General features: G+C 35.2%; 4 protein-coding genes, 1 long non-coding RNA gene and 1 pseudogene across 8 annotated transcripts; 3 read left to right on the forward strand and 3 right to left on the reverse strand.

Annotated features, from left to right (window-relative positions):
- Positions 5026-7309, forward strand: LOC104761334. 4 transcript variants are annotated; one of them, XM_010484410.2, is made up of 4 exons: positions 5026-5193; positions 5291-5804; positions 5944-6811; positions 6899-7309. In XM_010484410.2, the coding sequence occupies exons 2-4, from the start codon at positions 5315-5317 to the stop codon at positions 7092-7094; spliced, it is 1554 nt and encodes a 517-aa protein (XP_010482712.1). In that variant the 5' UTR covers positions 5026-5193; positions 5291-5314; the 3' UTR covers positions 7095-7309. The 4 variants fall into 4 exon arrangements, with proteins under 4 accessions (XP_010482712.1, XP_010482710.1, XP_010482713.1 ...); XM_010484408.2 differs by having other exon boundaries at positions 5305-5804; XM_010484411.2 differs by having other exon boundaries at positions 5305-5804; positions 6913-7035.
- LOC109130550 (arabinogalactan peptide 22) lies at positions 7643-8464 on the forward strand. Its single transcript, XM_019240226.1, has 2 exons — positions 7643-8038; positions 8171-8464. The coding sequence occupies exons 1-2, from the start codon at positions 7921-7923 to the stop codon at positions 8242-8244; spliced, it is 192 nt and encodes a 63-aa protein (XP_019095771.1). The 5' UTR covers positions 7643-7920; the 3' UTR covers positions 8245-8464.
- LOC104761336 lies at positions 9553-10935 on the reverse strand. Its single transcript, XR_763142.2, has 4 exons — positions 10505-10935; positions 9913-9980; positions 9789-9823; positions 9553-9678 (listed from the first exon to the last, which is right to left on the reverse strand). It is a non-coding gene; the product is annotated as an uncharacterized LOC104761336 (long non-coding RNA).
- Positions 11809-12921, reverse strand: LOC104761337 (late embryogenesis abundant protein 49-like). Its single transcript, XM_010484413.2, has 2 exons — positions 12772-12921; positions 11809-12377 (listed from the first exon to the last, which is right to left on the reverse strand). The coding sequence occupies exons 1-2, from the start codon at positions 12904-12906 to the stop codon at positions 11934-11936; spliced, it is 579 nt and encodes a 192-aa protein (XP_010482715.2). The 5' UTR covers positions 12907-12921; the 3' UTR covers positions 11809-11933.
- LOC104761338 (late embryogenesis abundant protein 50-like) lies at positions 13264-14049 on the reverse strand. The gene is made up of 2 exons (XM_010484414.2): positions 13937-14049; positions 13264-13851 (listed from the first exon to the last, which is right to left on the reverse strand). Exons 1-2 carry the CDS (start codon positions 14027-14029, stop codon positions 13393-13395), a joined length of 552 nt encoding a protein of 183 aa, XP_010482716.1. The 5' UTR covers positions 14030-14049; the 3' UTR covers positions 13264-13392.
- LOC104761339 lies at positions 14169-16229 on the forward strand (annotated as a pseudogene).

Below are 24411 nucleotides of genomic sequence, written 5' to 3' on the forward strand. Positions count from 1 at the left end.
TAAATCCTGGTGAAATCGTCTACTTGTTGTTTTATGTAGATGATATGTTGTTAGCTGCTAAGAGTAAGGAAAGATATTTAAGCTGAAAGAAGCCTTAAGCTTAGAATTTGAGATGAAGGATATGGGGCCTACGAGTAGAATTCTGGGAATTGACATAATTCGGAATAGAGAAGAAGGGGTTCTGTATTTGTCTCAGTCTGAATATTTGGAGAAGGTGTTAAAACGGTTTAACATGAGTAAAGCTCATGCAGTGGAAACTCCAATTGGAACACACTTCAAGTTGGTATATGTTAAGAATGACCGAGAGTGTGTTAATTTGGAAAAGGTTCCATATGCAAGTGCCATAGGGAGTATTATGTACTTAATGGTGGGCATAAGACCTGACATAGCTCAAGCTATTGGTTTGTTGAATAGGTTTATGAAGAAACCTGGGATTATTCATTGGGAAGCAGTGAAGTGGTTGTTGAGGTACCTAATAGGCACTGGTGATTTGAATTGTTTTCACAAAAGGAAACAAGCTAGAGGTTCAAGGTTTCAGTGACTCTCACTATGCTGGTGACTTAGATCGAAAAAGGTCTACTAGTGGTTATGTTTTCACAGTTGGTGGGAATACTGTTAGCTGGAAGTCAAGTTTGCAGTCAGTTGTGACTTTGTCAAGCACAGAGGCTGAGTATGTTGCAATTACAGAAGCGGTTAAAGAAGCTTTATGGCTCAAGTGGCTTCTGGAGGACATGGGTTATGAACAAGAGAAGGTCACAGTTTGGTGTGACTCACGGTCTGCGATATGCCTGTCAAAGAATAACGCTTTCCATGAAAGAACGAAGCATATTGCAACTAGGTCCAATTTCATCAGAGATATTGTTGAGTCTGGAGAGGTTGAGGTTCTGAAGATTCATACCTCAAAGAATCTTGCGGACATGCTTACAAAAGGTAGTCCAGTTAAGAAGTTTGAGGAAGCTTTAGATTTTCTGAAGCTGATCAAGTGAGGTGAAGTGTCATCTCGGCTGAAGGTTAAATCCAAGTAAGTTCAAGTTCATGGATGGAGAAAAGGGAATTGAATCAAGGTGGAGTGTTGAGGTTTATGTTTCTGATTCAATTATGGATTGATAATGGTTTTGTACTAAACCGAAATCAAGGAGTTGATTTGGTGGTTATCTCTGGTTTGGGATTTGCTGATTAAACCAGAAAGTAGAAGGTCAAAGTAGAGTCTTTAACTGCAGTGGAGGTTTTACAAATATAACTGAAACTCTGCGTTTCTTATGTTTTATCTTTTTCATCATTCACATTACTCTATAAGCTTCTTGTATCAAGGGAGAGAGAGGTTGTTAGAGGGTGATTCACCATTGTTGTAAAGCTCACTTTGAGTTGTACCTTTTTTCTCGTCGTATAGTAAATTTCCCGGGTTGATTCGGCCCCCGACGTAGGTGTAATAACATCGATTGCACTGAACTGAGTTAACAATTCTGTGTCTTGCGTTCTTGTTCGTTTACTTGTTTCAAAGTTTATGAGCTAAGCTCGATTGTGTTAGAGAATTGTGTGTTGTATTCAAGTGCGGATTCTAACATGGCTCATCCCGATACATCAAGAACTTTCGCGTGTTGATAAGACTCACAAGAGATTAATATAAAATTAATGTAGAATCCTATATATATATATATATATATATTCATTTAGTTATGAAAAAGTAATAATGAAGAATCTTAATTAAAGATATATAAGCAAATGAATAATGATATCTAGACACGAATATATTTAGTTGAACCAATTAGCTAGCAAATTTTGTAGTTCACTTTCAACCCTGTCATTTTAACAATTTTTCTTTCTTTGAAAAAAGGCTTCATTTTTAATGAAATTCAAATTCATGATACATATAATGATATAAACATCGTCGCCAACTTTTCCCTTTTTGAGTTTTTTCCATTTAAAATTCAAAATTTTATTTATTTATTGATACTACATATTTGTCTCTATCTATACGCGCTTTTATTACATTTGCATGACAAAAATTTAATTTCCTTAATTTCTGCCTGCACCCTACCTACGTATAACATCCCTACACGTCTCTCGTCTCTCTGTAATTCGACAGTCACTAGGACACGACTATATGGTGTTGCATATAACTGCGTGTATATCTCTATCTGTCACATATCAACGGTAAAATGTGAACTTATACGTAAATTGGCAAATGTTTTGTACTAGAAGCAGAATCTAAGAATTTTGAATGATGACATTTTTATTTCTATTTGTTTTTTTGGGTAAAAAATAAAATCGATTATAGTAGAAACAAAATTGTAGAAGTAGCTGAAGAGGTGAATGAGATGGGTCCGACTCAAACTTTAATCACTACAAAGATCTGAAATATCATTTACTCTCACCACGAAATACATGAGCCACACTTTATTGCACTCACTCTCTCTCTCTCTCTCTCTCCCTCTCTCTCTCTCTCTCTCTCTCACTCTCACTCTCTCACTCTCTCACTCTCTCATCGCACTGTGCTTTATTGCATGATTACAAGTTATGAGTTTCATCATCTATGTAAGACAAATATCGTAGGTAATAATTGTGTTCGTAACACAAATGAGTTTCCTAAAAAACAACTTAGCTCATAACTGTTTTCTTTTCCGATTTAGAGTAAAAATTACTGAGTTTCACAAATGTAGTTGGATAGGTTTAGAGCTTTTTTTTGTGATTTCTGTTTTCTTTTTTCTTTTTGAAAAAAAAAAAAGTTTAGAGCTTTTAATCGGAAAGTAAACCATATATATATATAGAGGAAAGTTAAGGAACAAAAGAAAATCATCTTGTAGATTTCAGTCAACCATCTATTTATCTGATGGCTTCCCCATATAAGCCACATTATAAAATCTGAAAACTATTCTAACATTCATTAATCATTTGCAACAAATGGACCTAAACCTAATAATCATAGAGATATTTGGAAAATTAGTACATTTTTTAAACATAATTGTAATTTAGTACATTCACTATTTATAATTTGCAAAATAATCACTTTCAACTATTCACTACTATTTACATTACTTTCTAACCCTCAAATTTTTTTTTTATTTACAATTATGCCATTAAAATTAAATATTTTATTATTTTATTACATGACCCCTTGAATTTAATAATTAAAATACTAATCAAAATAAATTTATTTTCTAAAAAATTTTAGGTATATAAAATTCTATATTCTTGCATCTATTATTTGATATCCATTTTGTTTGATGATTTGTTTTTATTATGTAAAATAAAGTTCACAAATTTTTACCCGTACAATCATTAAATATACAGATGCAATCCGTACAGTTTATTAAGTGTACAAGTAAATAATAATACATATATTTGAGGTGTACAACTAGTTTAGTATACATATGTATATTAATATACACATTTTCATCCGTACAGCTGATATAAAGTACATTAAATATGAATAAATTAAAAATATTTATATTTTTGTATTTCCGTACACTAAATGAGTTGTACGGATCCAACTACCCTTTTGTAATTTCACAATAATACACTCTACCCCACTTTCTCATCTATCTCACAACTCTTTTATTACACGAATAGTAAAACCTAACTAATTATCTAATTATAAATAGTAAATGTACTAAAAATCCAATTAAGTTTTAAAAATGTACTATTTTGCATAGAAACCCATAATCATATTAGTATATGATACAAAATGCCATGCATGTTTTAGATCAAGCAAGAGATCCTCCTCGGGGTGAAACAGTTTATTTTCAAGTAGATTTGTATTTATATCAATTGGACCAGTGTTTAAAATTGTAAGACACTGTTAATGACATGAGACAGTCCACATACAACATATAAAACATTTCATAAAGACAACGTACTATTTTATGTGACGGCCAATTAAAGAGCAAGAAATAATACCTTTCCTTCATAAATGGATGTTTTGTTAAAATCGTATTGATCGATCATAACTCCTAATAAGTTTTTGTAATCTATTAAATAATTTGTGGGGTGAAATAATAATGACGGCTAGATTTTGAAGAAGAGAAATGGCTTCTCGGAAATATGTGGGGACCCAATAAGACTTATGATTATTGCAAATTAGATTCGAAGAGCCCACAAGTGAATGCCATGTCCCCATCTTCTACTAGAAGAACCGCAATGAGTGGTTATGGTTATGGTTATGGTTATGGTTATGCACCTTTTTGTGATGTGGTGCATGCATCTTCAATTTGTTTGTTACTCTTCTGGTAGGATCAAATTTCAGCAAAAAATTCAAACTTCAATGCTTCAAATTGATAATTTTGTAAATCTCATGCATGTGTTATCAACTAACCTAACATATTTTGGCCATTTGTGATTGTTTTTTATCTTTATAACCGAGTTGTTATTTAGTCTCATATGATTCTTCGTTAATTTCATGTATCAACTAGCCTAACATTTCAAACATCGATACATATTTCAATAAAAATTACTAGTGTTGAGCTAGCCAACAATGCAATCATCATGAAAAAAACTGGATCCATTTAAATATCATGGGTATGGAGAATTTAACGAGGGTTGACTTGACTTGACTTATTCCAGTTACCAAAACAAGTAAATTTTTGTTACTTTTTTTGCTCTCGAGTGGTGCAACAGACGAGGTACGAACAAAACTCTTGTCAGATTAAAAAAGAAAACTTATGCTGAAACTAGCCAGAAGGTAAAAAAGAGCAATCAATTTTTAACTTCAAAGGAGACAACAAATGCAAGAATAATCAATCTTTGTAAATAAGCTTCAAGAATGTCGTCTGGTTCGGACTTAAAAAATGTGGACCTCTTTTGTCTTTGTTTCCCCATTTATAAAACTCTCCGTACCTGAAAATTAAAAACATATAGCAGCAGCATCCAATGGCTCATTAATGGGCCAATAAAAAACTAAGCCTTATGGTCCATAAGCGAGCCCACTTAGACGGTTCTACTTCTATTCACAATCGTCGACTTGGCAAATCTAAAAACACGCGTCCGCACGTGACACCGTGTCGTGTTTACTAGTGTTTGTGAACAACTCTGTAACTGTTACTCAAAAGGCAATTAGAAAGTTTTTTTTTTTTCTACGATGAGTCTACTCTTCTCTTCTCGTGTTTATTAGGATTTGAATAAAGAATGTTGCGATCAGTTGATTTTTCTCTCGACGAGACTTGTTGATTTGTTTGGAAACAAGTTCTGAAACTTGAGGTACGGTTTAAGATTCTTTTGTATGTAATTTTGGTTTTTGTAATTCTTTTGTATATTTTGGTTTTTGTATATTAGGAGACTTGTTTGTTGATCCTAGGGTTTTAATTCTAGTTTAAAGAAGATGTCTATAGAAGTGAAGTTGGTGGAACGAAATTGTCGGTGTCTTGAGTTAGAAGAAAGGGTTTTGAAAAGTGAAGAGAAGTACACCGAGTTAGAAACAGAGTTGCAGAAACAGAACAAAGAGTGTGAATCACTTGAATTGAGGGTTAAGGAATTGGAATCTGAGAAGTTGGTAGTGGAAGAAGAGTTGAGGAATCTTAAAGAATCTGAGGAGAGTTCATTGCTTGAGCAGATGATGGTGAACGGAGCGTTGGAGATTGAGAAACAGGTGGCTGTGAAAGAAGCTAAGGGTTGGAAGACAAAGTTTGAGAAACTTGTGGAGACGGTTCGAAAGTTAGATGAGATTGGTGGGTTTAGATATGGAGAATTGGAATTGGATGAGAATGTGAAGCTAGGATTGGAGTTAGCTAGGATCAAGGATAATACTGAATCTTGTAAAGTGGATAAAGATTCTCTGAATAGGGAAGGGTTAGGTTATCATCAAGGTTCAGGTGAGAAGAACATATGTTTCAGCCTTTTGGTCGGCGTTAGTGAGTAGAAGAATCATAGATTGAGTTTTTTTAGTTTATATCCGCTTGTGTGTCGCTTCTTAGGTATAATTGCTTTGATTTTGTTTGTGTTTTTATGTAGGCTCACCTTATATGACCACACCGGTCAAAGACTACTATATCTTGGGGAGAGACAGAGATAACATGTCTTCTCGGGGACGAGTAAATAAGATGTTGTCGTTTGAAGATGATGCTGGTGAAACAGAGGAGAGAAGCGAGAAGGAATCTTTTGATGCTATGGATGCTTTAGAGGGGAGAAGTATTGATGAGAACTATGAAGATGAAGATGTTGAATCTTGTGAAGCTGACAAAAGCACTCCTTGTGGTCGTAAGAGGAAACGGGTTATTGCCAGCGATTCAGAAACTGATGATGAAGATAATATACCTATTTCAGTACTCAAGAACTTGAAACCAAGTGACCAAGAGATGGTAGATACACCGACCAAAGGAGAGAGTGGTTCCAGGAGATTGAGTGGTCAGCGTCGTCGAGTATCCTCAAGACTGAGGAAACAGAGAGTTTCTGAAGAGATCTCAAATTCACCAGAGAGAGTTGTGGGGATCCCAACAATTGGTAATGCCGAGGATGATGAGACAGAAGAAGAGCCAGAGAGCGAAACCGCAAGTTTGGATGGGTTTATTGTTGCTGATTGTGATGATGATGATGATAGTCAAGTGAGTGTCAGTGAAAACTCTGATCATGAAACCGGAGAAGAGGAGTCTGATGGAGAAACCGGTTATGCGGATGTCATGTCAATGTTGAGGCGGGAGAAGAAACCCGAGAAGCGGAAATGGGAGTACGAGGCAGATATGCTTGCGGATTTCGGTAAAGATCCCGAGCTTTGTATGAGAGCGGTTTGTGTTATGTATAGGCTTCAAACAGATGATGAAAAGTTGAGTAGCTCAAGCCATATCTGCAATGGTATCGGTTTCAACAAGTTTGATGCTGCAAGGTTAGTAACTAGCTAGCAAACCCTTTTTCTTGATCTGTTGTTAAAACTGTTTACTTGATTTTGCGTTCTTGAATGATTTTGATTTAGGGGAACTTACATAGCGAGTTTTCTGACGGATGGGGATCCCAAGAATGATTTGAAGAAATCGGTTGAAGAATTGGAAATTTTCGACTATAAAGCCGTTGAGGATTGCGAAAAATTTGCATGCCGATACTGGAAACAACTCTTCAAGATATATAACAACAGAGATGATCCTTTCTTCGCTCGTCCTCCATCTCCATAATAATAGCTTTGGGGAATAAGCCTCACCGTGAACATGTTTATATTATGGTGCTTTTTGGGTCCTGATGATGACTGAAACATAGGTTTGAATGAATAAATTTTTTGTTACAAATTTTTTAACAGTCCAAAACATGATGAGCCTACGCACGCTCCACCAAGTACCTGGTGTCCTGGCATAATGTATAGTTCCTTCGATTGAGAGGGCATTTCTAGCCTTCCAAAGTGAGCAAAGGTGTACAGATATTGACATGTATAACCTTCAACTATGTTACCTATAATAAAGCTATATATATAACAAATAGAATACATTTTTTTAATAAGAATTCAAGAACCGGATTGTTTAATGTTTAATGTTTAATGTTTAATGAATGTTTAGTTCGGTTTAGTTCTGAACCGGATTATCACAACTCACAAGTTGAAATTAGTGACTAATATACAATGATCTTCCATGAAAAGGAAAATTACAAAACCAGTAAAGTATATCAAAAAAACAGGCTGTAAGATACTCATCTTTTTTTTCTAATCCTTCTCATACACAGCTTAGACACAGAACACAATTAACCGTTACTCTCGTTAATCCTCTAAATTTTTAATAAAATGACAACGCACCAAACCAACGAGTGATTAGAGAGAGTTTAAGCTGTCTTGACCCCACGTTCTCTGTGGCATGTTTTGTCGTTTTGGCTATTTAACCAAATCGTTTAGGTTGCTCTGTTCTTCTATCAATCGGGTCATTTTTTTTTTCTTTATTTCTGGTGAGATATTACGAAACCACCAAGAAAAAAGATTCCTTCGCCGGAATAAATCACCGGAGATAAAGAAAAAGAATGGCGTCCCTGAAATTTCCTTTGGAGATTCTCGCCGTCTTCGTAATCATCTCCGTGATTCTTTTGCCGATTGCTCATGCTCAATCTTCTTCGCCAGCTCCCGCACCCACCAGCGACGGTATTAATATTATATATAGGACATATCTTTCATTCATACCAAAACCAAAAAAAAAGACTAGCTAGATTGGTAAACAAGAGATTGATTTTGATATTGTGTTTTTATGATTTGTGTGTGTGTGTGTTTTGGCAGGAACATCGATAGATCAGGGGATAGCGTATGTTCTAATGTTGGTGGCGTTGGCGTTGACTTATTTCATTCACTAAAACGTGATGGATCCGATCATTTTGTTTGTTGTCATCCACAATGGTTTTGCTTTCTCCTAGTAATTAATTTTGTGTTCTCCAACTCTTCTTTTTCTATGGTTTGTGACGTGAGATTTGTAGAAAGTCAAAAGTAGGTTTTGGTCCTCATGCTTTGTTCTGTTTTTGTTGGTTGGTTTATTCATGTAATTTATTTGTTCTTGTTTAATGGAAAGCGTAATTATAATAATTATCGTTCAAAGAAAAAAAGAAGAGGGCAACCTCGTGCTGCTGGTTCCGGACACCTAATCAAGCCACATTTTATTTGAAAAAGCATATATCCTCCTACGTAAAATCAATCCGGAGATGATTCCAAAATCACAACTGCCATGACCCATCGACAATCTCCGCTTTGTCGAGGCCAGTCTTTGAGCCACTCTATATAGGTCTAATAGGAATCTACAACTCTCTCAAACAAGGTCAAGATTCAACCTCTCTTGGAGAAACCATCAAATGATCTCCTCTTGTCTTTCCTACCTACCAATATCTATCAGAGTATAATCTCTGGTTTATATTGGTTTACCTTTTAGTTATTAGATTTGGTTATATAGAATTTAGACTTTTTTAAAAAAAAAACTTTGCTCCTTTGTATTTAAGAACGTACGTGTGTATGTTCTCTCAATTTCAACCTCAATGAAGCCATGAAGGATATACCCGATTAGCTAGCTAAAAATATCCTAAACAATTTCATCTTAACAAATCCACCATGTATAGTTTAGATGGAGGTAATTAACGAGGCACCATGCGTTTTAACCAACCACCTTCTCACTAGTTTACACACTCGTTGTCTCAAACTTTTTCTGGTCATATTTATTCTATCTATTTGTTTGAATACTAACTACTAAAGGCGATGACGCCAATGGATGACGAGAAATATTCTCATATAACCGTTTTACAAAGAAAACACGTACATATATACTTCTCTCAAATTCACTACAAGAAAATCGTGTATTGTTAGCATCGGAAAAACGCTATCGAACAATATAATAACGTTTTAGTAAACGCTCTATCATCGTCTGCGATAATAGGTCTGACACATTAGATAGTGTTTTGCAACATGCTATTGTGTTTCATCAAATATAGCATTTTTCTATGCAATCGTATATTCAATAATAGCAATTGTACTTTGCTAATAATTGTTACAGTAAATTTTATTGTAATTAAAATTTTCTGGGTTTTTTTTTGTTTTGGATAATTTAAAAAATTAAAAGAGAAACATGCCATAAGTTTATAAAAGTTAATTTTTTATTATATTTATATGAAAAAGGGATACAAAATATCTATATTACAAAGTAAAAATAAATAATTAAAATAAATTCAAACAACTCTTGTATTTAAACTTGTAAATTTTCCACACTCTTGAAACTTTTTTGATGTCATTACGTAATCAGCTTCAACCTGCAACAAAATAACACAAACACATGAAGAACAAAGAAGCATTAATAATCTAAATTTATAGAAAATAATATAGCAAAGGGATATGCTTTTAGAGAGCATGTTTTGAGTACCTCGGGTGAGTTGAGCCTTGAGTCCTTTAAGCCACCTACTGCCCCAATAATTTATGAACACATTAAAAATTAAAGAGTCTGAAGATACAAGAGACTAAGGAAAATATATACTACTAAGACGTACTATGGAGTTTGTAGTTACTCTGACATAACCAGCTTTACAAGTCTCAACCACAATAGCTGACATTTCATCTGAGAAACCCACCAAAGAAAAAAACAATCTTGCACATAAGAACTCAAGAATTCTCAAAAGATGAAACAAAATAGCAGTTCAAAGGTTTTAAAGGGAAACACACATCCACTGTACATAGATATACAATGAATTAAAAGGGAGGAGAGTTTCTCTGTCGACTGCCGCACATAACACAACACCCTTTCATAATATATGAACAAATCAAATCTAGAACCACTCTTAAAAGCTGTTCACTCTCCACGATTTCAAGCATAAGTAACCAAACACGAAATCAACAAAACTAAGATAATTCACAGATTTCAAAAAACCATTAAACAAACACATGACTTAAATTAAAACCTATCGAAACCTACAACAAATATGAGAACACAATTCAATCACTGATCAACCAACCCTTAAGAATCAAAACTGAGATGAACAAGATTGATTATAGATAGAAACACTCCCCAAACAGATCTAGAAACCATGATTTTGATTTGATAACTTTGAATCGCTAGCGTGGTTGAGAGGAGATCCGACGAACCTGTGGCGAGTGATGTGGTTGTGTGGTCTTGAAAGATCTGTCCACTCTCGTAATTTGGAGACTCTCCTTTCGCGTTACTCCAAAATTCCAGATTATTGGTGAACCCTAAATCAAAATCTCAAACACCAAGAAGAATTAGGGACAAACTCACTGCCTAAGATGTGGAAACAACAACAGATCTAAGAAAAGATGATGGAGCCATGGAGGCAACACGGACAAAGATGACGGGGATGGAGGAAGAATCCAAGAAGCGATGTTTCTGGATTCGGATCTGAGGAATTGGAGATGAAAGACTCAGAGGAGATTCAGATGATGATATGGCTGGAGTGTGTGAATCCGAGATCTGAAGCGGAATTGTTGTGCTAGGGACGAGAACAAGAATTAATGGGAAGATAAAGAGACTCTGTGTTGGGATTTTTCTCGTAGAAGAAACTGTGTGTTGAAAGAATGAGATAAGATTGTGTATTTGTCTGCATCTTATAAGTGTTTAGGTCAATTTTTTTTTTAAAAAAAAACTAATTTTAACTTTTTTTTGGGTAGACAACTTAAGTTTGGAGAAAATTTTCATTAAAATTTGGGCGGACAACCAAATTTTCATTAAAATTTGGGCGGACAACCAAATTTTATTATTCATAGCGCTTATCATTTTAGAAACGCTATAAAAAATAGACGTAAACCAACCATAACATAAACACATAAAATGCTATACTAAAGTACTATCAATACTCGTTTTTCTTTAGTGATTCTAAATATAATTACTTCTAAGTGTGAAAGTAAAAATGAACTTGTTACATAAAGTATGCCTTTTATTTCCTCTTCATCTAAAATTCCAGTTTGTTGTCAAAGAGCTTGGTGTTAAAACCTTTTAGTATATGACACGCAGTAAATATTTTCGTCTAAAACCATTTTTGTGTCTGTGGTTTCATAGAATTTTGCAACTTTTATATGGAATCCGACTGGGAGAAAAGACCTCTCCTAATTTTGCAAAGTGATGAAATATTAAATTATTAGAGGTTTTCTCTTGCAAATTTGTAATGTCTCAACCAATAGACTATCTGACTATGCTTTGATGGTATCTATTTTTGTTTTCTTTCTTTTCTATGACCTTATTACACTTTTTTTGACGCTCGTCAAGACTATACAAATGTGGCTCCATGGTTGGATTTGGGGTATATAAGCTTCCTATTCAATTTGTGAAGATGTTCGGTTGTGTAATATATTTTAAAAATAAAATTATCAGTGAACTTACATTTTTTAAATTAAACAATATCTTAATTCTAATAAAATTTAGAAAATATCGGCCATATATAAAAAAAAAAAAAAACATAAATATGGAACATGGTTTAAGCTTATTCTTTAGTAATTTATTTATGCAACAAAAACCAAGACCATTTTATATGATATGATATATATATTGGAAATAGTAGTATCAAAAAGATGGATTGCGATTGAGTTTATAAGCTGCAGCGACCGATTCAGCAACGCCTCCAGGAATAATATGGTTAGAAGGAGAATGATTAAGCTCAGCTTGAACTACTGCTTCTGCGTCTTCACTTGTCACTGATTTGTCCCTCGTTACCTGCACATCAATCTCCGCGATAACGTCGCTGAGATTTGTCTTCTCGTCCTTCTTACCTATCTTTTCGTTACGAGCAACCGCTTCACTTGCCACGGCTGTTACACCACCGCGATCACGTTCTATGTTGTCTCCGACAGCTCTAGATTCCACCTCTTTTATGGCAGCTACGTCGGTGGTTTCCACTGGTTTGTGGCCAACATTCATGGCCGCTGCTTTTAGAGCCTCCGTTAACTTCGCCGACCTCCCAATAAGTGCTTCAGCCGCCGTGGATATTTCTTCTGTTGGACCTACATACTATTTCAAATGGTTGCACATCAGTTTATGTGTTAAACGTCGTTAGCTATAACATGATAAAATCAATTAAAATTTAAATTTTTAAAAAAATACTATATGTTCGTAATCATTTTGAGGGTGTTTTTATAAAATACTTATTAAAATGTATTAATGTACAAACGCAAACACTATACGCAAAAAAAGAAAAAAGGTTCTCATCATTTGTTTTTTTGTTTATCATTTACACAACATGCAAAAAAACAAGAGAAATGAAAACGTGAAAACGTTACTAAAACACACAATAAATTGTAAACGTAAACTCGTAATAGCCGAATACAAACAAAATTTCCAATCTAATATCTTACAGACTTACACCTTCACCGTTTAGTGTCTGAATACACTTCATTATCTATACCTGTCCACCGGGACTAGAATGTGAGACGCTATAGAGCTCCTCGACAGAGATGTTGGTGAAACTTCCACCATCCTCAGATGAACCCATCGTTCTAGAGTTCTTTGAACTTCTTTCTTTGACTGCATTACCTTTCATTTTTATCTGGCTTTCGTTTAAATAAGAAAACGGGATGTATGTGGCAATAACAACGGGTCCGTACAACTTCATTTGACACGTGGGCTTATAACACTTCACGTGTCCCGTATTTAGCTGCTTAAGCGAGAGTGACCTTTCGATGTATTGCTGAGAACATACTGTATATATACTTTTGGACCTTCAACAACCCCGTAGAGCCTAAACAGTTCCATATATATATATATATATATGTTTTTAACAACTTGCATGTTTTTGACGTTTGTCTTTTAGTTTTGGAAAGTTTTTTTTTTTGTCGTCAAAAGTTATAAAAACATAAAATGATTGGATTTTACTGATTATTGATGCAACAAAATCGGATAGGCTTCAAATGCTTATATAATGCGTATATATACATAGGATTGGATCAAAAGCTGATCTTGGTAAAATTGGATACTAGGGACTTCGGCTTTTTATATTACAGATTTTAAAATAAATTGCAATTTAATATCAAAGAGAAGTGTTGCATGGACTGGAATTGAGTTTATAAGCGGCAGTGACGGATTCAGCAACACCACCAGGAATAATACTATTGAAAGGAGAATGAGTGAGCTCAGCCTGAACCACAGCTTCCGCATCTTCACTCGTCACTTCTCTATCTCTCGTTACCCTCACATCGATCTCGGCCATAACGTCGCGGAGATTTGTCTTCTCATTTTCGTTTACTAGTTTTTTGTTACGAGCTACCGCTCTACTTGCTACAGCGGTTACACCACCACCATCGCTTTCCAAATCCCCTCCACCGATAGCCCTAGCTTCCACCTCTTTTATGGCAGCCACGTCAGTGGTTTCTACCGGTTTGCGACCTACATTCATGGCCGCCGCTTTGAGAGCTTCTGTTAATGTTGTCGACCTCCCTACAAGTGCTTCAGCCGCCGTTGATATTTGTTCTGTTTGGCCTGCATAGTACTATACCTCATTGCGTTACATGAGAAGAGATAAAATGAAAATAAAAAATCAAAGTCTTACGTTTTTTTTCTAAAACCTACATTACCTGTTCACGAGAAGTAGATTGGGAGATGCTAAAGTGCTCCTCTACAGATATGTTTGTTAAACTAGCACCATCCTTTGTTGTTGTTGAACCCATCGATCGTTTTACACTTTTACCTTACAGTTTCTTCTCTTATGTTTGTAGATAAGAAAACAGAAGGGACAACAAACATTTGACACGTCAGCTTTTAACAGCCCACGTGTCCATGCTTATGCGACAATTTGACTATTCACATGCATTTGTGAGACCGACCAACGTGGATGATGGGTATGCTTTTGGGCCTCAGTGCAACGCAGTATAGAGGCCCAATGAGTTTAATAAAAAGACACGTGCATAGTCCGTGCTGCCAGCTGTTTAACACATTTCCGAGTCGGGGTTTTGAAAAACGGGGCTTTGACCCGTATCCGGAAATCAAATTCACCGGAGCGCTTAATTTGAGTCCACAATTAAAGTCTGAAGAAGAAGGAAGTACTTTTTGCTCTTTTTTTTTTGTTCTTTTGCTTTATTTGTTTTTTTTTGTTTTCCTCTTTTTTGTGTGTGTCAATGAAATGGGAGAAATGGAGATCGAAGAAATCGAAGCTGTTCTTGAGAAAATCTGGGATCTACATGACAAGCTTAGCGATGAGATTCACTTGATTTCGAGGTCTCACTTCCTAAAATCCGTTAAACCTTCGAATCGATCGGAGAAGAGGAAGACGGCTCATCATCACCCAAACGGCGGAGATGATAACCGACCGGGTTATGTTTTCATCAAAGGATTCGCCGTTGACGATAACGACGACTCCACGATGCGAGAGGCCAAGAGTCTTAACGCTATTCGAACCGCTCTTGAGAACCTTGAAGACCAGCTTGAGTTTTTCCATGTGAGTCTCGCTGTTTTTTTTCTCCGATTGTTCCGATTCCATTGATATGAAGCGAAATTGAAGAGACGAATGTGTTGTGAAATTTGGGAAAATAGCTTTGTTATATATCACTTAGGGTTTGTGCTGATTTCTGAATATAATTAAGCAAATCCTTCAGCTAGATGAGTATTCAAATTCTCTGGAATCGATTGTATTCTCACGATTAAGCCGATTTGAGGCAATTTAGGGTTACAATTTATTTGGTTATTATGTGTAGTTAGGTTTTAGGTCTTGTGGTAGGTAAGTCCATAGCTATGTTTACGAATAAGAGTTTCAGATTTGTTATGAAACTTCTGAGGAACAAAACTGATTCAAACTTCTTCCACTTTTATGATAAGAATATCTAGTTTGCTAGTTCTATATGAAGTTGCTGTTCTGAGCATTCACTATTTGGGAGATTTATTTTGATCCAGGGGTTGTATATGCATAAAGATTGTTATAGTCTTATGTTAGCTGAAGTAGAGATATACAAAATCTGTTTCGCAGCACATTATAGACTTCTCTAGACCAGAGAACAAGAGTATGGAAGCTTTTTTGTATATAGGAGATATGTTCTTTGTCTTTGCCTCTCATCTTAGTTATCTGGTTGGTCAGTTTTCACCATGTCCACTTCTATCAACTGATCTCGAAATCTAAAAGACGATATGTAAAACTTCTTTCGCTTTGCTCTGCAGACTATACATACACAGCAAAGAACAGAGAGATGTCGCGGTTGCCCGGCTTGAGCAGAGCAGAATATTACTAGCAATGAGATTGGCTGAACACCACGGCAAGAACTACGGAGTCTTAGAGGAAGCTCTTGCATTTGTTGGGAGCATTAAAACCGCCAGTCACTTCGTCTCGCCTGATCACCTCTACGAATCCTTGCTAAACCCATCTGGAGCAAACTCTACTCCTTCCGATGGCCAGAAGTCAAACTTTGTAATCACTGCCTTTGCCTCGACTTTCGGGTTTGCCAAAAGAGCACTTGGATTCAACCATGTGAGAGGCCTACTTGGAAACGCTGCTATATTCGCCATTAGCATGGTTGCTATGCTACATCTTCACCAAGTGGCTACTAGTGAACGTCATGTACAGAAGAAAGAAGACAGATTCTACAGAAGCCAACAAAGGGAAACATATGGAAGAAGAGGAGAGATATCTTCAGGTGACAGAAGTTTGGACCACTTGGACGTGATGATGGCTCGTGGTTAAGACCAAAGACCGAACTTGTCCTCTACACGTGATGATACTCAGATGCCTCCAAATCCTCCAAGAAGACAATTGCTGCTCTTTTATGATCTTGTTTTCGATATTATCAGTGAAAGGATAAGAACTTGGAGGCAATATGTTGGAATTTTCTGAGCTCTTCTGATGCAAATATCGTTTCTTGTCTATCTCGTTTTGATTTTCAATCACTGGTTAAATTTTTGTTTGTTTTATTGATTTTAATTGTGGTTAGGCTTCTTTGTAATCCACAAGATCTCTTGGCTCTTCGGTACTGATCGGCAAATTTTTGAGGCGTAGCGAAGATTAACGGATGTATCGGACCAATATTGGCCCATCTATGTTCCACCTTAGGCCCATAAGCGTCAATAGGCACGCATTTAATAAGTCTTAAAATGAGGGAGAAGTTAAAGGCTTCTTAGCTGATCTTGCGCTCGCCTGATCTGTGGTTTCGCATACCATCCCGGCCGGGAGCTCTATCTCGGTCTGGTCATGCGCACTGCTTCTGGATATCAGAAAACCCTGGCACAAAAATTGTCAAGGAAAAAAAAAAGGTTAAGGCTTCTTATAACATGTTAAATAAAGAAATGGAACACCTAAACACATAGCCGTCTCTAAGTTTTTGAGGGCCACCAGCAAAAAAAAAAAAAGGGCTGCTTATGTTAAAAAAATTTGTTTTTTATGCCAAAAACGGAAAAAGGTATTAGCTGTCGAAGAAAAAACAAATAAAAGGCTAGCACTTGGATTTGAACCAGAATTCTCGTACTCTACAGGGAGGGATATTACCACTGGATTAAAGAAACCTTTTGGAAAGTAGGGCCGAAATGTTTTTATAAAATATGCGGCCGGAAGCAAATGCTTCATGGGCCTGGCTTTTGGGCCGGCTCTGCCTAAACAAGTTATTGAGTTGATTTGATAAGGAACGTCATTTTCAATTGCAAAGGGTGCAGTGTACGTCATTTGCCAATTATGAGAAAACAAACAAATACTTAGGTACTTCGACTACTTATTGATGGTCTATACTATATAATGCCTAATAAATAATCTCTCTAAAAACACACAATACGAAATTACGATTTCAGAAGAATATTAATCTAGTAATTTCGTTATTTAAGTGGGAATCGTATGAGTCCATAACTTGTGTTCCAGAATGTAGCAATAGTTTCTCTTTTTTTGGTCATAATTATAAAATATCGTTTCTAAAAAGTTCAAAATATCCACGATGAATAACGTATATTTCTAATGAAATTTTATTTTTGGTTATGTTGATGTGAACAAAGTAAATATAATAGGGGATCAAGATGATAATGGGGAAAATAGAATGAGTCCAAATTGGTAGAATGAAGGAAACATGAATGTGAATATAACACAAATCTTTTCCTTAAGATCTGTTTTGTCTCTCTTTTTCTTTAACTTTTGTTGTACACACAGCTTTTTCTCTACACCCTTAACGTTATAAATGACTTCTACCTTTGTGTGCTGTCGTTTGTTATTTTTATTTTGTAAACATGTTTTTCAATGTGATTAGACGTATAAATAAAATACCTTACTTTGATTTCGAATTTTGTAGGTCCCGGTTCGCATTTTGGGAAATGTCAGCCTGCCGACCCGGTTTTCCTGCGTAAATAGGTCAACCCAATGTTTTTTTCTTGTCTAGATAGAATGGCTAAGACCGAAAACAAAATACTTTTTTCACATTTAGATTATGATTGGTAATGTTACATAATATTATAAACTAGTAGAAGACAATATAAATCTAAAAGAAATACATATCTATATGCGAAAGAAGGCCAATAGCAAATTCTCATATGAATTCTTAACGGAGTCGTAGGTTATGCGACTACCTACCTATTTTTCTATAGCATGAAAGCTATTTTCTAAAAAATCGTGGGTTATGTTTCTTGCATTGCATGACTAGAAAATAGTTTTCACTTGTAATTAAAAAAAAAATAGCTTTCATGCAATGCAGGAAATAGTAATGATAACCAAAGTCATATACTTGTAATCCCACAACATAATCATAGTTGTGTTTTATCAATTTTGATCTTTCTGTATGTTTATCTCCTTCATCAAGAAGATAAGCAAATGATCGCTCGTGGTAGTTTATAACATGGGGATAATCGAAAATAAAACAATTAGATATTCATTATCAAATGCTGATTATAGATAAAAGGAGAAAGGGTTTGGACCAACTAATAATGATAAAATAGCCAATGTGCTCCATAATGATACGACAAAAAGCTGATGTTAACGGGTAGAAAGTGTTTTGCCACCTTCTAAATAATTATTAACATGGGTCACACATATTACTTATCATTCCATATCTTAATTTCTTCCTTTATAAGATTTTGGGTAAGAATAACAACAGTACATAAAATCTTTACGTATGATCTGATGGTGGATGGAATGGGTTCAACAAAAACAGAAACATTAGTGTAGAGATAAGATCATAAGGCATGTCTAGTGGTTTCAAAATGTGTACTTTTTTACATAAACTTATAAAGTAAAAAATCTCTATGAATCATCAGATGCCTTTCTGGACATCTATTAGTTTTGATCCCATCCATACTCCGACCAACAAGTTAAAACCATAAGATTGTACTTCTCTTGTATTCCATTTTAACAAAATACAAAAAGCTTCACGCCACGTTTCGCTATAATAACGAACCTATGTACTGACGTGGATAGTTAAATGGGACACGTGGTTGGGCTTTTTATTACACTACTAAAATGAATCATGTGATTGTGCACTACGGAAACGCAGATCCCATGACCAAATCACGTGAGCTTGTACTCTCGTTGTCTCTCAACATTCTCTTTTTTTTTTTTTTTTTTTTTTTTACGATAAACAATTAAAAAAAAAAGTTGTCGAGTTTTAAAAATAAAATTTGCTCATAATTTAAGTTTCAATTTCCATTTGTAGATTTCAAAATTTAAAAAATTGAGCTCTAAACTGTAAATTTTAAGGCTTAAAATTTGACTCATACGTACGAAAAGTAAACCGGGAGATTTTTGGAACGTTGATATTTTGAGAGCACTCCGACACTCGCTCAAAGTGAAGAATAGATAAATAGAAATGCTATCTAATCAGTTCCATCCTTGCCTAATTTTTATCATTTTCGTTTTCAGTATGTACCTTAAACATGAGAAGGTTGTTAAAGTAGTATGTCCGAATAATCTCCGGTTCATCCGGTTCATCATTGTCGCTTTTAATGTATAGAATTTTGGTTCTTTCTCCAGCTTTCATCATTCTCACTTTCATTGTTCAGGACTTGACAAAATTGAAAGACAATTATGAACTATATAGTTAGAGGAAGTTAAGATTATTTGAAATAGCGAACACGTTAATTATGAACGACATTTTTCAATGTATTTTAGGTTAAACATTTTGGTAATCTCTGGTATAGCTTTAGTTTTATAGTTAATACATTTTGTTTTTCAGACTTAAGATCACAATTTAATTACATTTTATTTTGTACATACGCCGTTTGTGCCGTTGTTTGCCGAATTTCTAAGTTTGTAGAAAATATCTAAGTTAATGAGAAAGTTTCGGTCCCATGCATTGACAAAAATATATATATATATATATATATATATATATATCTAGCGTAATTTCATATAACGTATCAAAACTTTCTATTTATGAATGTCACCCCACTATGAATGTCGACACCACCCTCCAACCCCAAAAAAAATTAAACTCGAGATAATATCGTGTGACTACACTTAACCAATCTGATTTGGTTCAGGGAAAGAAGAAAAAAGAACAAAATCCCACATTTCATAGCATGCCACATCCCACATGTACACGTTATCACTAGCTGCGTTAATTAGTCACTCTCTTCCTATTTGTGGAATGTAAATGTAGCAATTTATACTACTACCATTGTTTGACCAAAAAAAAATACTACTACTATATAGAATTTACCACGTTATAGAAAGTTTACCGACAAAGTAAAGATATAGCATGACTCTACAAAGAAATTATATACAAATCTCTCAGTTATAAGGTACAACAAAATTTCAGAAGGAAGATCTTGAGAAACAGAAAAATTCAGATACGTAGTTATGATAAAAGGAGATAGATAGGGGACCAAATACAGCTTCATAAAACTAAATAAAATGAATTGCGGCTAGAAAATTTTACCCACTTGCGTAAAAGAAACCGAAGGCCATCGTGATTTTTCATTAAAGCTCATTTTTTTTAGCAATATCTGCCAAAAAGAAACAAACACAGTACATTGTATATGTTCATACTTCATATACCCTATATATAGTCACTCTAGCCTCTTAGTTCGTTATAACCTATTAAATCGTTGGGATATAAATTCTTGTGGGAAATATATAGTATTTTTTCCGACCGTTGAATAAAGTATATGAAAAACGACATGGAAAATGCATGTGGAAAGGTGCAAACTTTTTCGTTAGACCAATTAAATTAGTGTGATTTCCCATGCACACGAAGACCAAATTGCGGTTCAACTCTGTTAACGTATGGCATCTGCAATGCAATAGTCCTCTATTTTTTTGTGAATAATAGAGATTCTCTATAATAGGAGTAAATTTTATTCAAATAGTCTTCTATTTTCACCTCTAAAATAGAGATTGTTATTTTTTCCTCTATTTATAGAGGAATTCTATTTTTTCTTAGATCATCTCCAATAATTTTTCCTATTTTTTTCTCCATACTAGAAATCTTTATAATTGAGGTAAGTTTTATTCCAATTGTCCTCTATTCTGGTAAGTTTTATTCCAATAGTCCTCTATTCTCACCTCTATAATAGAGTTCCTCTATTTCTAGAGGAACCCTTTATAAGAATAAATAGAGTTCTTCTATAAATAGAGGAAAAAATAGCAATCTCTATTTTAGAGGTGAAAATAGAGGACCATTGGAGTAAAATTCACCCCTATTATAGAGGATCTCTATTATAGAGAAAAAAATAGAGAACCATTGGAAATGCTCTTACAAAGGATTCATCTATAAATAGAGGAACTCTATTATAGAGGTGAGAATAGAGGACCATTGGAGTAAAACTCACCTCTATTATAAAGATCTCTATTATAGAAGAAAAAATAGGGAAAACCATTGGAGATGGTCTAAGCCTACACAAGCAAAATAAAATTTGACTACTTCGGTTAGTGAAAAACTTCTTTAATTAAGTTCGCCCTTACGCTTTTTATATTCTTGTTTCCGGCCTCTTGCAAGCAGATTCTTTCGATGTGAGTTGGGAAATGGTGAAAAGATATCTTTTTGGTCCGATTGGTGGTCTCCATTTGGTCCATTGATCCAATTTCTGGGGCTTACGGTCCTTCTCAGACAGGAATACCAATATCAACAACAATATCTCATGTTTGTTCAGATGATGGATGGCAAATTAGACCTGCTAGATCTCCCCAAGCGGAACTCTTGCACATCTACCTCACGACACAAAAAGTTCCCTCTCTATGTTCTGAGACGGTTAGATTTTTTTGGAAAATTGAGGATGAGCTACTGGACCATTTCAGCGCTAAGAGGACCTGGGAGGTCATTAGGCAATGACAAGCACCACCACTGATAGACTCCTAAATGAGGATCTATGCCCAAGGACACACTTTGCAAGGTCTTGAAGAGGGATGAACAAAATGATGAAGGTGAAAGGGTTGAAGATGCAGCGGAATGGAGAGATGAACGGCGGAGAAGGTGAAGGGGTGGAATTGCAGCGGATTGAAGGGGAAGAACGAAGTGTACTTCTAAGAGAGATGGAGATCTCTTAGACTACATGCTTGATTACAACTTAGATATGACACACTAAGAAGTAAACAAGTTGAGAAGATACTACACACTTCTCTGATCAAACAAGTAGAAAGAAGGTTTTGATTAAAATGTTTGATGAGAAACAAATGAGAACTACATTGTCTTTTTATAGGAGAAGGGGGCACGAAGTAGAAGAGAGGAATTAAAGGCCTAGGAAATCATGAAAGAGGTTTAACAAGGTCAAGCTCATGCATAATGTCTAGGAAAATACAAAGCAATAAATGCAAGTTTGAATAAGAGAGAAAAGATAGAAAATGAGCAAAGACAAAGAGATGGGCCTTGGACCACGAAATGGGCTGGCAAAGGGGTTTTGAAAATATTACTTAGGCCTCATTAAAAACCTTGTCAAGAAAAGATAGAAAATGGGCTAAGGTAAAGAGATGGGCCTTGGACCACGAAATGGGCTGGCAAAGGGGTTTTGAAAATATTACTTAGGCCTCATTAAAAACCTTGTCAAGAAAACCCAAAGGGACAAAACTTGACAAGGGAAAAAGAGTGCATAAGAAACACTTTACCATTTACCGAGCACCTTGAGCTGTGAGCATTGTCCAAGTGGTTTGAGCCACGTCTTCCTGCTTCTTGCACAGTTCCTTGATTAGTCCATTGATAGCTTGGTTGAACCTCCTGGACCTTGATCTTGTTAAAGGATCCGCCGGAACGTTCAACGCTTCCTTCGATGCTTCCTCCGGTACAAGCTGCTCCTCTGGTGCTTCCTCTGGTTCAAGCTGCTCTTCCAATGCTTCTTCTGGTGTAAGATGCTCCTCATATCCATCTTCTTTGGTTGAGCTGTCCATGGTCTCATCAACCACATTGGGCAAAACAAGTGTGGTACAAAGGAGTAATTCCGAGACGCGCTTTCATGCTATGGATCACCACCTAAATCGACTCTCAACAAGATCAAGACTGGCAAGCTGGAGAATGAAAGTTGAGGACAAATTTTGCATCTGTGGTGTACAGTCTGAAACAAGAGACCATCTGTTTTTGCATTGTGAGGTCAGTGAGGACCTGTGGCTCCTAACAACTAAGAGACTCGGCTACAATCCTTTTGTTTTCCACACTTGGAATGCTTTTTCTGCTTGGTTGGACATGCCAGATGCGACATCTTCCCAGAATCTTCGACGACTGGTGGCACAAGCAACTATCTATACCATTTGGACCGAGAGAAATGTGCACCTTCACAACAACCAGGCAACACCATCACACATCCTATTCAAGCTCCTGGATAGGCAGATACGAGATGCCATCATTGCAAAGAGCCATCGGAAAAAATTCAAACGGCTACTGCATGACTGGTTAAAATACACGTATCAAAAACAAAGAATCTCTTCTTTTTGTCTATTTCACAAAACAGGGGAATCTATTTTCTCTGTATTATTCAGATATCCTTTGTCTTTTATTTTTTTTTGTGGCAAGGGCTATTTCAAATTTCCAAAGCTATTGTAAACACTATAATTGAATTTCTTTAATGAAAATTCATAATTTTACAAAAAAAAATAATTAACTCTCTACGTACATTATTTCCATTTTTCTTTTTTTATGATTCCATAAGTTCTTTTAATGGAATTTAAATTACTGCAACGATAATGGCTTTCACTTATCGATAAAGCCCCTCCCTTACTCGTAAATCATATAGTCTAAAAGTAAAATTTTGGCCAAATATTTACGTGTGAGCTGACTGAAGACGCGTGACTTTCTTTCTATTGGTGTAAATAACAAAAAAAAAAAAAGGAGAAAAAGAAATGCATGTAAGCTGTATATACAAAGAAAATTGAAAAAGGACTACAATTATATGCAGCTTCTGTAGCAAGACGGCTCTGTGACCTCAAAGCAACCTGACAAAAGTATATATATTCATTTTTATTGCCAACCTAAATAAGTACTCCGTAATTACTGTGTAAAATAAATGCCATGATATGCGTTATTTTACATACTAAACAAAATAAATGTTTATTTGGAATGTTTGAAGACAAAGAAAACTGTATTCAATTTTATATAGTCTGAAATTTGTATAAAATTGTAGTCAGTTTTTTTTTTTTTTTTTTTTTTTTTTTTTTTGGCAACAAATTGTCGTCAGTTTGAAAATATAATAAGTAACTTTTTTTTTTTGGTAACTAAAAAAAGCGGTAAAAAGAAGACAATAGACAATTCTCACATTCTTGGTAGATTCATATAGACAAGTGCCTGTGATTTCATTTCGTTTATTTGGAACATTGACATGAACTCTAAGATGCGTATATTCACACATATACGTGAAGGTATATAACTGTATTTTATAATGCATGAGCGGTGCTAATTAAAAAGTTAGATGGTCGATGTGTTTATTGTCTATTTCTGGTGGAACATTGTGGCTAGAACATATATATTTACGTATATATGTGTCCGTAAATTTTTTCTTTTTTGAAATTTTTTACAAGGAAAGAAATAGTTAGCTTAAATGGTTTTGGACTTTGTATGGAACTTTTGTGAGACAAAAAATGACAAAAATGTGAGCTTCCTTTGCAGGGTTATATGAGCCTACCTAAGAGGCCAGCTCAGTTGGGGCGTTCACGTTTGTCAATGTCTGTCCTCAAAAGTTT

The sequence above is a fragment of the Camelina sativa genome, chromosome 18, assembly GCF_000633955.1.
Source record: "Camelina sativa cultivar DH55 chromosome 18, Cs, whole genome shotgun sequence".
Taxonomy (NCBI): Eukaryota; Viridiplantae; Streptophyta; class Magnoliopsida; order Brassicales; family Brassicaceae; genus Camelina; species Camelina sativa.

Coding starts and splice junctions, on each gene's coding strand:
- LOC104761334 (XM_010484410.2), top strand. CDS start 5,315: ATGTCTATAGAAGTGAAGTTGGTGGAACGAAATTGTCGGTGTCTTGAG. Junction 5,805..5,943: donor AGGTTATCATCAAGGTTCAG/GTGAGAAGAACA, acceptor GTTTTTATGTAG/GCTCACCTTATATGACCACA. Junction 6,812..6,898: donor AACAAGTTTGATGCTGCAAG/GTTAGTAACTAG, acceptor ATTTTGATTTAG/GGGAACTTACATAGCGAGTT.
- LOC109130550 (XM_019240226.1), top strand. CDS start 7,921: ATGGCGTCCCTGAAATTTCCTTTGGAGATTCTCGCCGTCTTCGTAATC. Junction 8,039..8,170: donor TCCCGCACCCACCAGCGACG/GTATTAATATTA, acceptor GTGTTTTGGCAG/GAACATCGATAGATCAGGGG.
- LOC104761337 (XM_010484413.2), bottom strand. CDS start 12,906: ATGAAAGGTAATGCAGTCAAAGAAAGAAGTTCAAAGAACTCTAGAACG. Junction 12,378..12,771: donor ATTCTAGTCCCGGTGGACAG/GTATAGATAATG, acceptor CATTTGAAATAG/TATGTAGGTCCAACAGAAGA.
- LOC104761338 (XM_010484414.2), bottom strand. CDS start 14,029: ATGGGTTCAACAACAACAAAGGATGGTGCTAGTTTAACAAACATATCT. Junction 13,852..13,936: donor AATCTACTTCTCGTGAACAG/GTAATGTAGGTT, acceptor AATGAGGTATAG/TACTATGCAGGCCAAACAGA.